Source organism: Mytilus galloprovincialis, chromosome 2 (assembly GCF_965363235.1).
Source record: "Mytilus galloprovincialis chromosome 2, xbMytGall1.hap1.1, whole genome shotgun sequence".
NCBI lineage: Eukaryota > Metazoa > Mollusca > Bivalvia > Mytilida > Mytilidae > Mytilus > Mytilus galloprovincialis.
In genome coordinates, this window is record NC_134839.1 from 105,922,358 (window position 1) to 105,944,227 (window position 21,870).

General features: G+C 31.3%; 2 protein-coding genes and 1 long non-coding RNA gene across 10 annotated transcripts in view; 2 read left to right on the top strand and 1 right to left on the bottom strand.

The window, feature by feature from the left end:
* Positions 1-15,445, bottom strand: part of LOC143065260 (vacuolar protein sorting-associated protein 41 homolog) — a 42,830-nt gene extending 27,385 nt beyond the window's left edge. For 2 of the 3 annotated variants that reach the window (XM_076238715.1, XM_076238717.1), the window contains exons 1-9: positions 15,310-15,351; positions 13,182-13,235; positions 12,539-12,634; positions 11,916-11,999; positions 9,196-9,270; positions 8,842-8,976; positions 8,011-8,133; positions 7,030-7,091; positions 4,668-4,749 (exon numbers count right to left, since the gene is read on the bottom strand). In XM_076238715.1, the coding sequence (XP_076094830.1) occupies positions 4,668-4,749; positions 7,030-7,091; positions 8,011-8,133; positions 8,842-8,976; positions 9,196-9,270; positions 11,916-11,999; positions 12,539-12,634; positions 13,182-13,235; positions 15,310-15,336 (738 nt within the window). In that variant the 5' untranslated portion in view covers positions 15,337-15,351. Of the gene's footprint in view, positions 1-4,667; positions 4,750-7,029; positions 7,092-8,010; positions 8,134-8,841; positions 8,977-9,195; positions 9,271-11,915; positions 12,000-12,538; positions 12,635-13,181; positions 13,236-15,309; positions 15,352-15,391 lie in introns of those variants that run through there. The other variant, XM_076238716.1, reaches the window with a different exon arrangement.
* Positions 13,433-14,580, top strand: LOC143062490 (uncharacterized). The gene is made up of 2 exons (XR_012974785.1): positions 13,433-13,733; positions 14,052-14,580. It is a non-coding gene; the product is annotated as an uncharacterized LOC143062490 (long non-coding RNA).
* A 414-nt stretch (positions 15,446-15,859) lies between the features above and the next one.
* The window catches only part of LOC143065261 (uncharacterized), a 30,864-nt gene continuing 24,853 nt past the window's right edge, over positions 15,860-21,870 (top strand). For 3 of the 6 annotated variants that reach the window (XM_076238721.1, XM_076238722.1, XM_076238723.1), the window contains exon 1: positions 15,902-16,080. The gene's annotated coding sequence lies outside the window, so the exon portion shown is untranslated. Of the gene's footprint in view, positions 15,881-15,900; positions 16,081-16,330; positions 16,356-21,870 lie in introns of those variants that run through there. The other 3 variants (XM_076238720.1, XM_076238718.1, XM_076238719.1) reach the window with 3 other exon arrangements.

Consider the following 21,870-nt stretch of genomic DNA (forward strand, 5'->3'; position numbering starts at 1 on the left):
GCCCATTGCGCAGCGTGTAGGCGATTTGAACCACATTGACACAGCAACTATTTCAAGTTTATAACTCGTATTGATCATTTTGATTCATAAATGGTAAGAACAATTTTTTTTTTTCATTTCGTTACTTCTTATTCAACTAAATTGTTTATATCAATGATATGGCCATTTCATCATTGTTGATTATGTCATGGTCTAAATTATTTTTGTTTTACCAAACAGACGTTAATAGTGCAAAATGGAAACTGAAGTTTTCGTCAGGGGCGTGTTTTATTGTTCTCTTCTGCACATCTCCAGAATAAAATAAAAATTAATTTTGACGTCGAATATAGCAGATTTTTGTTATGTTGGATGACATAAATTAAGTTTTCGATGACTTTCTTTTTTTAGAAAATTAAGATACATCCCGTAGACATGCATAACTGTAAAAGTGTGCTCTGTTCGTTACAATTTCTGTGTGCTTTCCTATATCTCAATTTTTCTAAACAAACCAGGCTTAATCTCCCGCTATTTGATTTTTAAGAATAATCTTAAACTGCACGAAAAATCGTCAATGTTTGTCTGGAATATGACTCATCAAAAAGTACATCTCAGTCTATCAATTTTTTTTAAAAGTAACCAAACTGGATTTTTTTTTTTTGTATAAAGCTAAGATATCTGGAAGTTCAAAAAATCATTTTTCTATGGTGCTCATTGAAGAACATCTTCTGGTCCTAACTATTATTTCTAATGCACAATTTTGATGGTCAAAACCTTCGGACTACCATTTTTCTACAACCTTCATTGTATATGGATCTATATGTAAGTATACAAGGTATACCAGACGTTTCTTAATAAACCAACTGATTGATACTTCATTCTGGGAGAACAAGATTTATCTCAGTACTAGTTGCAACTAGTTTTGAACACTCTTCCAGTAATTGCAAATACTCTTAGTTCAATACGCTATTGTCTTAATTCTAGTTTGCTGGGTTTTTTTTGTGTGTTTGTCTCGTACCGATATTTTGAGTTAATCTAATTGCAACTGATTTGTGCAGGTTGTTTTAATATTGTACCGTTACGCTACGGTTGCAGCTTCGGGGAGGGTTGAGCTCTCACAAACATGCTGTTGTGCTGTTAAACCACTGAACTAGGTTAGGGGATGGTTGGGATCCGCGGCTTACATGCTTATCTCCGCCAAATTATGTATGTAAAAAACTATATGCTTGTCCCAAGTCAGGAGCCTGTAAGTCAGTGGTTGTTGTTTGTTGCTGTGTTACTTACTTGTTTTTCGTTCATTATTTTGTACATTAATTAGGCTGTTAGTTTTCTTCTAGTGATTTCGGGGCCTTTTATAGCTGAGTATGTGAAATGTTGTCTCTTTGACACATTCCCCATGTCCTTTCTCAATTTTATTATGCTTATTGTTGAAGAGCATATGGTGATCTATGGCAGTTAATTTCTGCGTCATTTAGTCTCTTGTGAGAAATTGTCTCATTGGCAATCATACCACATCTTCGTTTTAATATTAACCCCTGCCATATTCTTTATGAACCTGTTCCAAGTCAGGAGCCTGCAGTTTAGTGGTTGTCGTTGGTTCATGTCTCAACTCATTTTTGATATCTTTTAAATTGATTTGTTATACATGTATAATTAAATCGTTAGTTTATTCTTTTAAATTGTTTCACACTTTTCATGGACTTTTATAAACGCCTTAAAAGTATCGGATTTTGTCATTATTGAAGGCCTTACGGTTGCCTGTAATTACTTACATACACTTCATATTTGAACTCCGGTAAACAGTTGCCATATAATCAATAATCACACATCTCTTCGTTTTTATATTTTATATATCTGACGTTTAATCTCGTGTATCCTAAATATGCATGAAATATGTGTCACTGTGCGTTAAAAATTAGCATCAATTTAAAGTTGTGTTAAATAAGAAATAAATCAAAATCCCTTCCCTAGAACTTCAAATAGTTGGCCCTTAACTGTTATTGTTCGTGTAGTTCTTATATTCATCTAGCTTATCATCCTACAGAGATGTCCTACTAAGGCTGTCGTACCATAAAAACATGTATAACACAGCTCACATTCTAATATATCTACATTCATAATAACATTGAGAAAGGAAATGGGGAATGTGTCAAAGCCACAACAACCCGACCATAGAGCAGACAACAGCCGAAGGCTCACAATCTAGTATAATATAAGAGCATAAACCTTAAGCACGGGGAGGCACTCTATTTATTATTGTCATTTCGACTAAACAACGCCATAGTTGTTTTGTGCCTCTGCCGTCTAAACCACCTATTTAAAAGGAAGAGGTAGAAGAGAGCCAGAAGATCTTCCCAATGCAAAACAAAAAAAACTACAGAAATGGACCTCTTCTGGCTCACCACAAAAGAACAAAAAAACACGCCCCTGCTGTGCTGTGGAATTTTTTACGTGTTAAGTTATATATTAAAAGTTTTTTAAATTCTGTCTGTTAATTTCAAGTATTTAACGAATGATACACTGATTTCTATTCCGGCATAAAAAGGTTCTTAACAACAGAAACCGGTAAAATTCCGTGTGTCAGTTCCGTAATCACTTACAATAAATATAGACGACAAGGGCTAGGCTGTACTTGAAAGGCTTTGTTATACTTTAATATGAAGAAAAACACTTTATAATTTACTTTCTATAATGAAACTTTATTATTATCAACCATTGACAAAAAAATGTGTTAAAAAATACAACTGTTCCTGGACAACCTTAGTCCGATAACGGTATATATGAAAAACGAACGAAAAATTTTGGAACTTTGATGTCGGTTTTGAGCAAGTTTTAATTAAAATTCAGTATGAGCGCAGCTTTGCCCCACTGAAATATTTCAACATAAGATGCTTTTTGTTGGTATTATTGCTCTGACAAAATATTTCGTTGGGGCAAGAATGCGCTGGTACTTTTTTCGTAAAAAAAGTTAGTGAAAATGAGTAAAAAATTGTGAAAAGCCAACAAATATGCACGTGAAGTGTTGTCAAAACATGGCATTATGACGTCATAAATACAAAAAAAACATTTTTTTCATAAAATGAATATGTCCAACGGAAAAAGAAAGCCATACACATAGGAATAAGTAGAATTTGAAAAATTCTCGAAATTGAGGCCAATTTTGCCCCTTATAGCCCCTTTGGTAGAACAGTTCATGCGTAAATGCACGGACAACTCCATTTTTCAATCTGTCAAGAACCATAACTCCTGAACGGTAAAAGTCAAAATCGCCATTATTGAACTTGACCTTCAGATAGTTGTCAGTAATAACATATTAAAATTTTAAAAGCTTTGGTTGAACGGTTCATGAGTTAATGCACGGACAACATTGGATTTCCGCCCGCCCACCCGCCCGCCCGCCGTACATCCCCAAATCAATAACCGACATTTTTGTCACAAAAATCCGGTAAAAAATCAAAGTACATATTTAGATAAAGCATATCAAATAAGCCCAAGAATTTAATTTTTGTTAAAATCAAACTTAGTTTAATTTTGGACCCTTTGGACCTTAATGTAGACCAATTTGAAAACTGGACCAAAAATTAAGAATCTACATACACAGTTAGATTTGGCATATCAAAGAACCCATTTATTCAATTTTTGATGAAATCAAACAAAGTTTAATTTTGGACCCCCATTTGGACCAACTTGAAAACTAGGCCAATAATTAAAAATCTAAGTACATTTTTAAATTCAGCATATCAAAGAACCCCAAGGATTCAATTTTTGTTAAAATCAAACTAAGTTTAATTTTGGACCCTTTGGACCTTAATGTAGACCAATTTGAAAACGGGACCAAAAATTAATTATTCAATTTTTGATGAAATCACACAAAGTTCAATTTTGGACCCTTTGGGCCCCTTATTCCTAAACTGTTAGGACCAAAACTCCCAAAATCAAACCCAACCTTCCTTTTATGGTCATAAACCTTGTGTTTAAATTTCATAGATTTCTAATTACTTATACTAAAGTTATGGTGCGAAAACCAAGAATAATGTTTATTTGGGCCCTTTTTTGGCCCTTAATTCCTAAACTGTTGGAACCAAAACTCCCAAAATCAATCCCAACCTTCCTTTTGTGGTCATAAACCTTGTGTCAAAATTTCATAGATTTCTATTCACTTAAACTAAAGTTATAGTGCGAAAACCAAGAAAATGCTTATTTGGGACCTTTTTGGCCCCTAATTCCTAAAATGTTGGGACCAAAACTCCCAAAATCAATCCCAACCTTCCTTTTGTGGTCATAAACCTTGTGTTAAAATTTCATTGATTTCTATTCACTTTTACTAAAGTTAGAGTGCGAAAACTAAAAGTATTCGGACGACAACGACGACGACGACGACGCCAACGTGATAGCAATATACGACCAAAAAATTAAAATTTTTGCGGTCGTATAAAAATAAGAAGATGCAATATTTACATGCACATTATCACCACCTGGACAACTAAGCCAGGGTTTTGAGACAGAATATTGCCAGCCCAAGTTTGAGTCTACATGGATTGTACTCTGAGTTCCAAATACCCCAGCAAATTCCAAAAGTTGTAATTTTTCTATAAACCTTTGCCTCGTCTGCCACTGCTACTTTCAATGTTTTAAAAGTGCAAGTTGACTGAAAACAACTGAATAAATTTATTTTTAATTTATGTTTTTACCTTAACTCTATCTGCCCATCCAATCAATAATGTCTTTTCATTTCTCCAACACAAATTGCATCGATATAACTCTGGTCGGTATCTGAAAAATAAAATATCTCACAAAAATGTCATACAAAACTTGCAATTAAGTATATTTCAAGAATAATTCCTTTGTGAATGACATTTCTTACAAAGAGCTACTGCAGGAAACATAATCTTTATAAGAAAAACAAATTGCTTGTCGGAAAATGTCAATGTTACTTTCAAACAATTGTCATAATATTAAAATGTAACCCTTACTCTTAACAACCTGTAAAGCATAGACAATGTTATTGTCACAAGGAACTACCAATTATGCTGCTAATGAGTACTTATCAAAGTCTATCTGTAACGGCTTTAGGTACTTGTACCCCAAAACCACCTACAATGTTATTTTCATGCTGTGTTAATTGATTTTTTTGCTATTATTAAGCTACATGTATATAAAGCATAACTAATACTTGTTTTAACAATAATAGCATGTTCACAGCAGGGCTTCCAAAATTTTTTTTGAGCCAGCTGGACATTTTATATCTGATCTTGATTTTAATCCCTAAGACTTAAGTCACAAAAGGGAATTATGGTAATCAGATGGCCATCCCAATGATTGACATTAGATTAAAAAAACAACGATATTAAACTTTACTTTGATATGAATTTGATGTTCTGACGTAAAGTGTTAAAATTGGCAGTGCATCATTCAAAATGTGCATATCAGTGTGCTCATATCTGCCTTAGACTCTTTATTTGTGCAAAATGACGTTGTCAAAAACTTTACTATCGTTTTTAAAGTCATATTTTCCAAAACCGGATGTTGACTTGACAATGATAAAACATGGACCATAAACGGATAAGTAAAATTCGTGTACATTTTCAAAGCACAACTGAATGAAGAAGCTCTTTCCATGTTATTTCTTCAAAAAAAACTTGAAATGAACGTTAGATACAGGTATCAACGATAATTTTAGCATTTTTGAAGAAATGTAGGAATAGTATGCATAATTAAATTTCCCACCTATGCACATGCGCACACATGTTCTTGTTCATACAACGTAGTTCTGACAATTTTTTATTTTATTTTTTATTTAAAATCTTTTTAAATGTTTCATCATGTTCATCAAATCATGTTTATAAATGTATTGATTATAATTTTAATCTTTTGGACTAAATCAATTAGATACAAACCGCTGAAATGTACGAAAATCATTGTGAATAGATCGATTAATTTATACGATGTTCGGTACTGAAAATAGTTTACCTGTTACCTGAACAGGTAGTTTTCAGCTGTCCAACAACTAATTAGAATTGATTAAAATTAGAAAGTATTGAAGTAGGGGTTGTTTTGATAGTAATTAATCATCATGTCACTTTTATGACTGGAAATGTGTAGCTGTTAAAGGGGGCGCATTGCATTTGCGCCAATTTTTGAAAATTACAATCTTTCATTTGCGCAACAATGTTATATTTCATTTGCACCATTAAATAAAAACTTCATTTGCACCATTTAACAGGTAATTCAGGTAAGATATAACGGAAAAGTTAAGAATTAATTGCTCTCAAAGGTTTGTCTCTACAGTATTCCCCCTGGATAATTGAGTGAGTTCAATGCCATACTCATTTCTGAAGCTGAGAGTCACTAAGGTGTATAATTATATATAGTGTTCACATGTTCGAGGAGTCAAGATGGACATTTTCAATTTAGACATAAACCAGTGTAAACAGAAGAATTAAGTCTGTGATTTTTTATGACCACACATTTAGGTTATCATTAGATCATATGTTCTGAAAAATTAAGACAAGTGGTTTAGTGGTACCCCAAATAAAATAAAACCTTACAAAGCCATTATAAGAACTGACATGGACTGGAGGACTATCTTTTGGATCAATATGGTATGAACATGAGAGGTGGGATTTTCCCGTGAGACATGAATACATCAGGAACGTCGCTAACAAGTTTTGTGACAGGATATACTTATTACTTTACTATTGTGCATCATGCTTAGAACTGTCCCAATGTAATACTCCAGTATTTATTATCAAAAGTCTTTTTTTAAATATCTGTTTTGTACTATCTACCTGTATTTACCTTTGACATTGGCGCAAATGAAAGGTTTTAATTTGGCGCAAATGAAATATGGTTTGTGGCGCAAATGAAAGATTTTTTTTGCGCAAATGAAATGCCAATTGCCGCAAAAGCAAAGCACCGGTTAAAGGCAAAAGATTCGGTCAAAAAGATCATGAATTATGTTAAAATGACTGAAAAAGTCTTGAAAACTAAAAAGTAGATGACTGTTTCATGCTTTGCCCAGTGGGACATTACCCATATTTTTGAATAACTTACGCATGCTCCCTCGGTATGTGTGTTATTCTTGACCTTGTGCTCATATCATATATCTTCACACCCTTAGAACAGAAAAATCATTCATAGTTTTATTATATGAAGTAACTTAATATCAATGAATATAGAAAGAGCAGTTCAAATAAGTTAGAAACCTATTGATTAAGCAGTGGGAAATAAGATGGAAAACAAAAATATTCTGTACATAATGCATCCAAATGTTTATATTTGATGGTAAATAATTTCATTTGTATTCAGTAAACATTTTAAAATAAACTACTCCAAACACATTCAAAGAGCAAACAAGCCTGTTATTTGGAGGTTCTTGTTTTCATATTTATTTCTCACCACAATATAGCCTTTTTGTGCTGATGTGGCGTTAAGCAATTATCAATCAATCATATCTATTTTTGGTAAATTGTATTGTTACAAATTAGGATGTTAGATTTTCTTATTTGAATTGGTTTTCAATTTTCATATCAGTATTTTATAGCTGACTGTTTTGTATAGGTTTTCTCTTTGTTAAAGGCTGAAGGTTGACATGTGATTGCATATATCATGGTCATTTGAAACTCTGAATAATAGTTATCTCATTAGAAATCATACCACATCTCCTTGTTTTCATATAGAATTAAATAAATTTAAAAAAAAATTACCTGACCTTATCTATCAGATAAATTTGCTTTAATCTAAAATAAAGTCAAGGAAAAATACACAAAAATATTTATACACAACTTGCTTACTGACAATTTGAATGAATTTTTAGTTCTTAGTTATTTTATCCAAAACATGCATGATATTTGCATATTTTAGGGATGTCAACCATTTAGTTAAGTGGCTGAAACTGTCTGAATTTTTTTTTTTTATAGTAAATTACTGAAATGATTTCCTTTTAGTTGTGGTGTGCTATATTTGTGATGTCTAACTATACCACATATTCATAGTTTGCATACTTAAAATTAAGAAACACATTTGAATAATTACCAGATCATTTGCCCAAGCTATGAAATCTCCAATCCACTGAATTTCTCTGATTGGTCCTTCACCTTGATGTAGAGCAGTTGTTCTGTGTCTGCTGAACAAACCTCCTTTCTCATTAAGTACCAACTGACACACATTTTTTGTAAAACAGATTTTTTACAATACAATACCATAACAGAATTTGTATAGAGATCTATTGAATAATTACTCTAAATATTTCATACAAGTTAAAAGAAGCAAAAAAAGTATATGGCAACTACAAACACAATGTAAGGACTGTTCCATTATAACATACATGGTACCCAGGGAAGGCAATTTGAAAATTGGGTAATAACTTTTGGTGGTATTTTTTTAATTTCTATTACATTTTCACTGTACATTATAGTCTTAGCATCCACCCATGGATTTGATTTTGAAGTGCTTTCCTTAGGTCTCATGTTAGCCCTTACAAGATATAATACAACCTTAACCATTACATATCTGTACTTTGAAAGGAAGAGATCGACTTCATTGAGTCGCACCTCCTTTGAAACCATACAAAGTCGGAAATATTTGTGATAAGACGCCAATAAAGACGTATAAATGTAGTGTTTTGATTGTCCTAAATTTTTTTTTGAAAACAATCATTTATCTACAGAACACACAAAAAACACCTAACTTTGTGAAAATATCAAAATTTGATGAAAGTTATTGATCTGTGTCTCATACGTTTAAGTGCAGGCTCAGTTGACGTACTGCCAGCGAAATTTGAAAACTTTTTGTTTCAACACTTGCCCAATTGTACCACGATTTCGCGGGCATCTTCTAGTAATTATAATATTGACAATATATCACCTTATCGTCTCCTGTTACAAAATGTTTACCACTTCCATGCTTATAAAACAAAGGGTCCATAGCAACAGCTTTTACGGGTCTGTCAAAATTTAATGATTGGTTGTTTTCTGCTGTGTAAAAACCAGTAATCAGCACCTACAGGTTTTAAAAAAGACATACAAAAATCAGATGACTTGAAGTTTTTTTGTGTATATTATGTTCAAAATGACTTCAATAATATAAATGATAGAAATAATATTTTGTAAACCAAAAAAGTTCATTAATCTGAAAAGGTATCATTAACTTTTTCCACTTTTTATCATTTCAAACTTTACATAAAACTAAAGCTCATTCTTCATTTATAAACATTGGTACCTTTCCATCATCAGAACAGCTGGCTACATAATCTCCATGGTCATCTATACTTATCTGATTAACAGTTGTAGAATGCTGAAATATACAACAAACTTTTAGGCTAGTGTCTATATTCAATGCATATCATTATTTTCATATATGAATATATGTCATGTAATATTAAATCCAGTATGTATCTTTTAGTTTAATAGTAGTGTTGGTGGATTATGTCACAACAAATAATAATTGGTCCTATTAACAAAAACTATAGTAATTTCTGTTTCTTTAAAAAAAAAATCAAAAAACTTATTCAAAGTGAACATTTCAAACCAACAAAGCTACATATGTGTCAGTAAAAGATATTTTTTCTGCATCTTTTAAATACATGTATCATAGAAGTCCTATTTTATGTGCATAGTTACACATTTAAAAAGACAGCACATTACATATGTTTTAATACTTTTTGTGTCTAAAGCAATTATTTGAAAGACTGCACATAAAATATGGAAAGCATTGGTATTGGAATGTGCTTAAAGGACAGCATGTGCCTGCTAGATCTTAACCTTTAATGTTGTTTTTTTAAATGTTGAAATTAGAAATATCTCAACTGTGGTGATTTTCATTTTCTATGGAGAACATTCTTTTTGCATTTCAAATTGTCTGTAGCTGAAGCAATTAAGTAAGCCAACAATTGTAACAGAAATTAAATACCCATACTGAGCAAAACAAACTATCACTTTTATGGCTAGAAATTTTAACAAATATAATTTGCTAGTAACTTTTCATATGAGATAAAAATGCTGTTAACTTTAAAATTAAAATACAATTTAAATTTCTGATGGTCTCTTTTAATCAAAAAAGTAAATTGTCGGAGAGAGCAAAATTAAGCAACAATTTGTTCTGATATGCGTAATTTTGTAAAATTTCTTATTTGACATTATCAAACTTCTCCTTTAATCTGAAATGAAAAGTGACTTCTTGTTTTATGTGTTCTGTATTTTTTGGAACAGAAATTGGATAAACACAGGATAACTTCACATATATTTTACCTCAATAGCCTGAAACATTAAGATCATAGAATGTTGAAATATCTTGATACTGATTTAGTTTATATTATAAAGGAATTAAAATTACCTGACTTTGTACATTAAATTAACCTCATATACTATAAATGTACAATTTTTGTGTCCTCAAAGTCATCAAACTTGTTATTCAAAGCACTTTATATTTTACAATGAATAGTTATGCTTTTCAACTTTGGGCGCACTCTGTTTGCGCGCATTTGGGGATTAAAATGTTTTACGTTTGCGCGCAGCTTTTGATTACATTTGCGCGCATTCATTTAACAGGTAATCTCAGGCAAAAATATAAATGAAAATATATTAAATTATAAATGTCTATATTTTTTGGTATTTTCATAATAGATATTATTAACCCGCCACAAACCTGCCACATTATTTATGTATGTGACTGTCCCAAGTCAGAAGCCTGTAATTCAGTGGTTGTCGTTTGTGTGACATGTTTGTTTTTCGTTCATTCTTTTATATAAATAAGGCTGTTAGTTTTCTCGTTTGAATTGTTTTACATTGTCATATCGGGGCCTTTTATAGCTGACTATGCGGTATGGGCTTTGCTCATTGTTGAAGGCTGTACAGTGACCTATAGTTGTTAATGTCTGTGTCATTTTGGTCTCTTGTGGACAGTTGTCTCATTGGAAATCATACCACATCTTCTTTTTTATATGACTATCAATTATTAGTTTTGAAAATACTTTGTTAATTCAAATTATATATTGTTCTACTTCATATTGAATTCTAAAACCAATTTTAAACCCTGTTATAGCTTAAGGTCAAGCTATAATAAATGGGCTATGTCACAGATTTCTTAAAATTTTGCATACACCTTTGACTTATTGAATTGTATCCGAAAATCAAAAAATATGCGGTTTTATCTCCTTTTTTCCCTGCCTTAGACTTAGACTAATGGAATGGATACTGATACTTGTAAACGATTGAGCAAATAAATGAATAAATAATTATTATTAACCGTGTTTTCCCTAAAATATTACTGATTGAATTCTTTCAAAATAGGTGCCTTAGCAGACTTTCACTGACTGAAGGGGTACCGATACTTGTAAATAATTGCTCAAATTAATAAATGAATTAGTATTATTACCTGTATTTTACCGGAGTTTACCTGTCAAAAATAATGCGTGCAAATGTAATTAAGAGCTGCGCGCAAACGTAATGATTTTTGCGCACAAATGTAATGGTAATGCGTGCAAACGTAATGCACCGTCAACTTTTTTTACTTAATATGGCCTATTTAACATGTTTTTTTGAAGCTTCACTGATAAGCCTGTTGTAGATGAAATGTGTGTCTGACATACAAAATTTAAACCCTGTTATCTATAATGAGTGAATTATTCACAATGTTCGAAACTACAAACTCAAAATCTATGAACCACTGATTAAAAAAAAAACATAAAGTAAAATCCAGAAGAACATGTACATTTATCATGTGCAGAATGGTTATCTCTCAATTATAAAGTGTATTATTATAGAAATGCTATTATAATTTCCAAAACAATATTTGTGTGTTTTCACTCTCACATTTCATGAATGTGAATTTAATAAGACTATGCTACAATATATGTCATTTTGGTTTTATGTCATAAAAACTCAAATAAAAAATACTACATTATTACAAAGAAAGAAAGTCAGATTTTATTATGTACATACTGCTGTAATTTCTGTATCCCTGATATGACATCCAATGTGGTCTAAAATATATATCATACCCCAGTGTGTTCCTGCAGCTAAAAACTGAATAAAAAATATAACTTAGCTTTATTAAGATGAAAATGATAAACATTATGATGGAAACCAAAAATATCTTTCATAGCCAGACATCATTATGCAAAATGCTTAATATGACAGTAAGGTATATCGTTTATATGTTTATGTTCGAAATTATATGTACATTTCATTGCTTTTTCACATCTTGTTTTATATTTAACAGTATTTTGAAAATGTAATGATGTCATTGTGTTTTCATTTCTAACTATCAAAACTATATAAAACTGACAAATGTATATATAGAAATACAATGTAGTAACTTTAAGGACAAAAAATTGAAGGCAGTCAGTTGACCTTAGGATGTTGTAAGATTTCTTAATGTTGTCCTGTTGATATCACTTAAGAGTATACATTGTACTTTTTTGATTCATACGAATATACATCAAGATAAATTTCTTAACTTTTTGGCAGGAGGTTCTTTTTGAATTTTTAATCAGAATCTTTTATTCCTTGAGATCAAAATTATGTACCAAACCTGCCAGACCATGACTGAATGTTTGACATACCTTAGAGTGCACAGCTAAACAGCTTATACAGTCTTTCTTTAATATATCTACTAAATCATTACTAATTCTTTCATACTTCAACTTAGGTTCTTCTTCCTAAAAAATATTAAGATTCATCTGTAAACTGGATAAATTCAAAGCTACAGAGATAAACCTAAATTTCTAGTGGAAACTGCAGATAATAAAATTTATTTAACATGTCAGCATAGTTCATCTTTTCCCTATAATAAGAAATGATTATCTTTAACTATTAAATTTAGGAACATTTTGTGTTTCTTTCAATATAATTCATATGGAATGTGAGTTTTAATCAAGAAATGGTTTGTTCTCTGTAATGTCTTGGCTACATTAAATCAAAGCTGGTGTCTTATAGGTCTGCTTCAAAGTGAAAAGGTTGTTAATTTTTCAATAAGAATCAAAATAACTCTGTCATACAACACTCTTTGCTTATTTTAACATCATCATGGGTAGATATTTATAACAACTGTCAACATTAAACACCTCATTGACCTCACTAACACTCAGTATAAACAAAAATGGCAAATATAATCACAACCTATGTTAAAATGAGATTAGTGCATGACATGATAGATAAATGAATATTTCTTAAATAAAATAATTAGAACTTTGTCAATCATCTTACTTCCTCTGACTCGTCAGATTCTGATTCATCCTCTTCAGTACTGTCCTCAGTTTTCTGAAAATAAACAGAATCATATAAAAATAGGAGAATTTTAGGACCATTAAAAGTGTATCATGCAGAGAAACCCCAATGAGCTGTCAAGTTTTTATAAGGCCAAATAAAAATATATGTGTGGCTCCAGTTACCCTACCTACCCAACATTTTAGTCTTAATAATAGAATACCCTAAATATTTTGTGGTAGAGTGTTAAGCATTAATATTTATTTTCTTTTAGAATAATTAATATTAATTAGTAGTTTTATTATATGTTAATTAAGAGTTCATCAATTCTTCTATTCTCTTACATCTTAGTACAGTTCTACTCTATTTTTCTGGTTCATTAGTCAGTCAGTCATGTGTCATATTATCTTGTCTACTATTGGTCACAGTCATTAAGTTCATAGTTTTTTGCCACTCTTTTTGATATACCTTGAGAGAAAGCTTTACATGTAGCAGCCATATTTAAATAGTTATATAGTTTAATATTCTGGACACTTATTCCATATTAATCAGGTCAGTTACTAATATTTCTTAGTCTTTAATATTTGCACAGTATTCCTTTAGTTTGAATCTGAGAGAAAATGTATTTTTGAATAAGTCAGAATGATTGTGCATGAATGATAGATATTTTATTTCAAAGAAGTATTTTCATGAACTCAGAGAAATAATATATCATAGATATATTAATGATACATGTATTGATACATTTATTTTATTATTATAAAAGGTCAAAAGCAATGTCTACTGAACATATTACTTATTGTTTATAAATGCTATGCTGATATAGTTAGTTCATTAGACTTATGTAGGTTATATTTGTATTTTTAACAGGACCAGAATATCTTCATATTCTATTGATCTGGTGATGTTTCCAAATACGGAGATAGACCTTTGTACCATATACATGATAAGATCAGTGTTACATGTATTTTTAGTTTACTGTATTGTCTGTGTTTGTCTATTTAATTTTAGTTCAGTATATGTATTGTTTGTGTCTTCTGAATAGTAGTTACCTGTATGTCAATTATTACATGTAAACATTATAGTAAGAAATAGTTCATTCATAAATCTATGAATGAGTAGCGTAACATAATTGGACATAATGAGCTATTAATCCTGACTTGGTCGATAATTGAGTTTGATTGAATTCATATATTTATAATATATACACTTAAATCATATTGGTTGTATTCTTACAGAAAAGAGCTAGTTTATTGTATTTTATACATGTACTTTCCGTTTTATGATTTAGAGTTATATCCCTTTGTACACTGTACTGTCTATGTATTTACGTTTTGTTATTTGTGTACTTTCAGGGTTAATTTATTTATGTCGTATGAATAAAACATCTTAAACTTGACGAATCAATTTATTCTGTCCAAGAACCCTATTACAATTTGTCTGCCATTTTTCATTAAGAACTGTTAAACATGTCAAAGTCAGAATGTTGCTTTTTTGTCAGATCAGAGCAAAAAGGCAGTTTACATCAACAGAATATAAGTGAATATTTTCTGTCATTGTGAATGTTAAGATACCTTTTCCAGTTTGTGATCAACTCTTTTTTTCCGGCATTTTATAAAGACTAGTACTAAAACCTACTGCCAGTCATAGTAGCAGCTGCACCAAGACTTGAAGAGGTCAGGGCCAGATTAGCCAATGTACCCTGGCCAAAGTAGCAGCCTCACCAGGCAATAACTGGCCACTTTGTATACAGTCACAGCACAAATAGCTTTAACTATTTAGTTTGAAATACTATTTACTTTTATTCAATGACAATGCTGTTTTACCGTACAGGTTGTTAAATCACTCAAGTATGAGATCAACTTCTTACTGGAAAATGTAACAGGGATAAATTGAAACACTAAATGTGCTTAAGTTATTATAACCGAGTTCGTCAAGGAAAATATAAAAATTCTTTTGCAAAACCCATTTTGTCATATGATATTTTTACTTGATAAATTATGATAATAAAATGCCATAATATTTATATAAACATAGATTCAAAATTAAATTATTAATATAGGGTGAAAACTGGAATTGAAAACCTCCGCTACATGTCCTATGCAGACAGGCCATACCACTCTGTTACATTTAAAAAGCTCTGAGTATCTATCATTAATTTATGGTTAAAGAACTCATGCTGTAGGTTGTATTTTCATTTTGAGACAAACCTCAAACTCATCAACAGACGCCATTTTGTACAGACTTCAAACGCAGTCACATGACTTCAGGATGCGGCTGTTTCATCTGATCAAATCAAATTTAAATTACATTAAATTTGTCAGAACTGACTCAAAGTAAATTATTTTCTTACTTTTGAAACTGTTTTTCGATCATTTATTTCAAATGCAAATATTAATATTAAGCACTATATTTTTCATCCGTATTAAACAAGGCACCTGTGGGCTATTCGGTCAAATCAATTAAACAAGCCACTTCAAGTCATGTTTTTAAGAAGCAGTGAACCTATTAGTAAATTTAATAAATATTCATATATGATCACATATAATGGTTAGAATTTAATGTAATCACTTTTTCTTTATTTATATAATTTTCTTGTATTCCTCATTGGTTGCCCCAATCTATATTTGGAAACAGTAACATTTTTGTAAGCAATATCAGTCCGCTGAGTCATAGAACTATTTTTTGTCGTGGGTCAGGTAGGTTGGGACAGCTAATCTAATATTTATTTATGTTGATCAAAAATTAACATAATTTATTATAAAGTCCACGTGCTTTCATGTCAATACACAGTTCATAAGCTGCAATTTGAATTAAATCATGTAAAATATTATTCGATTTCATAGTTTAATGCAACTATTTGCGTGCATTCCACTCCAGGCTACAGAGAAAATTTTAGGTAAGAGATGCTGATTATATTTGGTTTGCATATATTATTTTGTATATATTATGGCATTTTATTATCATAATTTATCAAGTAAATGCGCAAAAATTATGAAAGTGAATGAAAATTGAACGTGGAAATGACAGTTATCTCCGTCTTTGTCTGGCATCAAATGAAATTATTGATTTTTTTGGATGCCATTCTATTCTGATTCAGATGCTGAGAGGATGTGAAAACTAGTAAGAATGGATGCTGACAATTGTGTGTCTGTTGTCATGGATATATTAAAAGTAAACAAAATAATAAGAGCTAATTCTTAGCAGAGAACATTAAGATTTATTTAAAAAATATATTTTAATAATTTTATGTTCATGATGTTTAATATTTTGAATCTATGTTTATATAAATGATGCAGCTTTTTTGTAGGTTGTTCCATATTGTCATTTTAGTAACTTTATAAAAACTACTATTAACTCTAAAGAAAAAATATCATATGACTAAAATAAAATGAAATCCTGAAGTAAAGATATAGTTTTAATTATTTTATATTTTTGGGGTGGAAAAGGGGGGGTCATTAGTTTTTATTGTAATAGAATTGTCTGTTATATTGTGTTTATACTGAGTATTGCCTTGAACAATTTGAAGGGGAAAAAATATATGTATATTTAACTAAAAACTAAATAGCCTAGAGGACTCTGAGAGTTGCTATATATGTAGCTAAAAATAAACTGCATATTAGTCCAACCACACTCTGGGAACTGTGAGTGTTGTATTTAGTTTAGTTTTATCTTTAGATATGTAGCTAACAATTTGTTGGTACATATGTAGCTAAAAACTCATATCAAAGGGGAGAGTTTGTATATATGTAGCTATAAACTAAGGAGGAGAGTAGTACATGTGTCACTATAAACTAAAGGGGTTGGTAAGTACAACCACACTCAGGTATCTTGTGAGTGTTGTGGGTATTTTTGTTATAAATCTTTTTTATTCATAATTAGAGAATTTTCATATAAGGCAGATATTTGCCAGTCTTTTTCATAAACTTGGAGCAATTAACAGTTCAGTCTGTGCTACAATCTACTAGTTAGAAAACTAAATATCATAACTTGTCATTATATGACTATATATAATTTTGAAAATTTTCACTAGTCTGAAGCAATATTTACTACATGTAGTCTGGGGCATCAATATCAAACTAGTGACTAACTGTAGAGACTGCAGATTATCCTACAGTGATTATAATTGTTTCCCCTTGTTAACTCAATGGCTTTATTTTAATTCTTCCATCAAGTGCTAAATTGTTTAGAAATTAAACTTAAGATATAATTTTGGTGTTCATTTATTGTTATACATGCATAGGTATAGAGTAAAATCACAAAAATACTGAACTCCAAAGAAAATTCAAAAAGGAAAGTCCCCAATCAAATAGCAAAATCAAAAGTTCAAACACATCAAACGAATGGATTACAATTGTCATATATTCCTGACTTGTTCATGTTGGTACAGTCATTTCATTACAATGAAACTGACAATTCCTGGAATAAGGGATTGGGGGAGGTGAAAAAAAATGGGGGGGGGGGGTAAAATTTTTCTCATTTCAGATTTCAGAAATTAAAAAGAATTTTTTTCAAATTTTTTTTTGGAGGGGATTTATATTCAACAGCATAGAGTATTGTATTTATTACATTCTGGTATTGTAATTATTACTTTTTATATGACCCCCAAAAAATTTGCAGTCGTATATTGGTATCATGTCGTTGGCATCGTCGGCATCGTCATCTAAAGACGAACGGTTTCCTGATAATAACTTAAGTATAAGTAAATATATATCAATAAAATTTTAACACAATGTCTTTAACCACAATAAAAAAAAATTGGGATTGATTTTAGGGGTTATGGTCCCTTGGTTTAGGAATAAGGGGACCAAAGGGGCCCAAAACATACATTTATCTAGTTTCAGGACAGTAAGTAGTGTATAAGTATTTCAATTACTCTGAATTGTATAACAATGTTTATACATGTGTACCATTAAGTAGAAGGTTGGGATATATTTTAAGGGTTATGAGGCCAAAAACAAACATTTTTGAAGTTTCGGGACAACAACTTATGTTTAACTGTATGGATCTCTCTGACATTGTATCACAAGGTTCCATATAATGAAGGGAAGGTTTGGTGTCAGTTTGAGGTTAATATCCCTGAACATTTAGGAATAAGAGCCCCAAAAAGGTCCAAAAAGAAGCATTTTTCTAGTTTACAGACAATAACTTGTGTGTAAGTGTATGGATGTCTCTGAAATTATACTACAAGGTTTCTTACTATAAAGGAAAGGCTGGAATTGAGTTTTGGGGTTCTGGCTCTGAGGGGGTTTCAATAAGTGAGGGGATGAAAAGGGGGCCCAAATAAGCATTTTTGTAGTAAAGGAAGTGATAATTGTCTTGAGACGTGTAGCTGTAAATTTATTTTTAGAAGTTACTGTTAATTGATATTAATTGTAATCATGACTGTAAGTTATTTTATATTTTAATAAATTATGATGTATTTAAATGAGTAGTTATTGTTGCCAACTTAATTAGAAACTTGAATTGAGATTATTTTTGGAATAAGGGATTGGGGGAGGTGAAAAAAAAGGGGGGGGGGTAAAATTTTTCTCATTTCAGATTTCAAAAATTAAAAAGAATTTTTCTTCAAATATTTTTTTTGGAGGGGATTTATATTCAACAGCATAGAGTATTGCTCAAAAGGAAAAAAAAAATTAAGTTCACAGTGGCGGATCCAGAAATTTTCATAAGTGGGGACCCACTGACTGACCTAAGAGGGGGCCAGGTCCAGTCACGCTTCAGTGATTCCCTATATAAGCAACCAAATTTTTTCCCAAAAAGGGGGGGCCTGGGCCCCCCCCCCCCTAAATGCGCCTCTGGTTCATTAGACCACATTCATTCTTGTGTCAGAAACTTTTGCTGTGTCAACTATTTAATCATAATCCAAATTCAGAGCTGTATCAAGCTTGAATGTTGTGTCCATACTTGCCCCAACTGTTCAGGGTTCGACCTCTGCGGTCTTATAAATCTGCACCCTGCAGAGCATCTGGTTAAACTTAAATTAACTTCGTATGACATTGTGAGTGTTGTTGCTCGACAATTTTCGCTGAGCATGGTAAAAAAATTTTATTTGATGCCCTGTTCCCTTTTTTCCTGTGATCTTTTTAGGTTTTTTTGGTAAAAAGCTAAATTAAACTACTTAAGCCAAATTGAGCTATAAATATCTCTTTATGTTACTTTTCAAGAGAAATCCAATTTTCAGCATTAATATTTTGAAGTAGAGCCTAAAATGTTATGCAGGGGTGATAAATGAATGTTTTGATTTTGTCTGAAAAAAATAACTTTATATCAATCTTGAATTATTTTTCCACAGTAAGAGGACAAGAATTATTGCATAATTATAAAATTCAACCATTCTTTTTCTTAATAGATAGACTAGGAAGATGTGGTATGAGTGTCAATGAGACAACTCTCCATCCAAATAACAATTTATAAAAGTAAACCATTATAGGTCAATGTACGGCCTTCAACACAGAGCCTTGGCTCACACCGAACAACAAGCTATAAAGAGCCCCAAAATAACTAGTGTATAACCATTCAAATGGGAAAACCAACAGTCTAATGTCTTTAAAGTTTCAAAATGAAATTCCAGATAGCCAATGAGAAACAGGGATTTCATTGAAAAATCACTGTAAGGATGACTTTATATAGCCCATTTATGGAGCTTTAAATTACAAAATAGAAAATGGAAGAAGAATTACTTCCCCATGTGAAAATAAGGAAAAGCATATAATTGCCAAAGAGACAACTAACCACCTAGTATCTAATAACATCAAGAATTCTCATTGATAAGGATTTTTTAAGGTGAGTCCAGGGATCTGTCAGTTTTGGCAATGGCAAGTCCATACAATGTGAAAATGAAATTTTATAGTTATCTATAATACTAAAATTACGAGGTCCAATTTGTCAGCCGTCATCACGTAAAAACGACGAATCAAAGAATTCAACTTTATATACAGCTAATATAGTACAAAGGTGTAGATTAAAAATTACACCACTCCAGGCCCTTTTGTTTTCCACGTAATTAATATTGCCAATAATTAGGAAGTTCCGGGTCGAGTCCGATACCGATACCAATAGTATAATCACCTGTTACCTATTACCTTATCTGTACGTTCCGCATCTGACAGGCACACCACCAAACGGTGTATTCAGGATTAATATGCTATATACACGGGTCATAATCACAGGGTTGACACTACTTAATTGTCAAATTGTTACCTATTGTAGTATTTTAATCCGTAAGACTTTCTAAGATAACAATACGAATACTAAAAATCTGGAAAGTTTCAATTTGTTAGCGGGCATGACGTAAAACAGTGAATCAAAGAATTCAACTTTATTTATAACTAATATAGGACAATGCTGTTGATTAAAAAATACTCCATTCCAGGACCTTTTGTTTTCCAAATAATTAATATTACCAACTGACCAATAATTGATAAGTTCCAGTGCAACGGGTTCAAACAGAAAGATTTGAAAGCAGAGAAAATTGTGTATCTTATAATCGGCATGACTTTATCAGATGACAGTACTAATACTAAAATAAGGCTTGCGCATAGTTATATACTTTAATTCAGTCACGGGTGTGTTCTAGTATAACTTATTATTCAGTATACATGACAAAATAGCACAAGGAAACAACATTATTATTTAGATTAAGAAAAATTACCAAAATAATGATATATGTGCTCAGATGAATAAAAATAGTTTACACTCTTGATGACAGTGATATTGTTTGCCTTAAATTAATGGAGAATAAAGACTTTTTCCCCTGTAGGGAATCCCAATTTGAAAAAAAAATGGGTTAAAATTATTCCAAAAAGACAACTTTTTTCCCAAACAGTGCAGTTTCAGTAGTAATTGTGCATGAATTCAAACTGAAAAACACTCATTTATACTTTTTTCATGCCTAAAATTACTACCAGTATATGTGCAGATTTGAGGGTGTATTTATGTATCATCACTGACAAAAAGGGGTCTTATTTCAAAGCAGGGTTTGACTCTTGAAATGGGGTCTGTAAATTGAAGTTTCATTCAAATTCATGGTTTATTGTAAAATTCCCAATTTGATGAAAATTATGCATATTTTCCCAATAAAAAAGGGTAGAGGTAGTTTTGAAAAAAGCCAACAATATCACTGTGATGCATCTTTGAACTCATCAGTTTTGAAAAAGATGAGTCGTGACTCTCACAGGTTTTCATGAGTCCAGGCCTTGAAGGCATAAAACTTTGCTCAGTGCTCGGGGCACAAAAATCAGGCTCGAAACATGAAATCCAGCAATTTGATTGGTTGATTTTCGAGTCTGAGTACATAAATCAGGCTCGAAAGTTTTATGACCTTGAGGCCTGGACTCATCTAAGTGAGAACACTGAAATCAAAGGCCCTGCAGGGATTTCAAATGGACCCCTAGAAATTGATTTTTTTAACAAGAATTTAAATGTCTTGTAATTTTATAGATTTGTTGTATCTTGGACATGGGTATGAAGTAATTTGTTTGAAATTCTTCAAAATATTGGTTTTAAGATGAAATTATTTATAGCTATCTTAATTATGATGGAAAACTCCATTGTACATTACAGACCTACTGTAACAATGGTTAATTTCTACAGTTCAAGTGTTAATTTAGAATATTTGCAAAAAATAATATATATCCCTGTACTGTAGTAAAAGTTTTTCATTTCTTAGCTCTTTTGTCATCTTTAG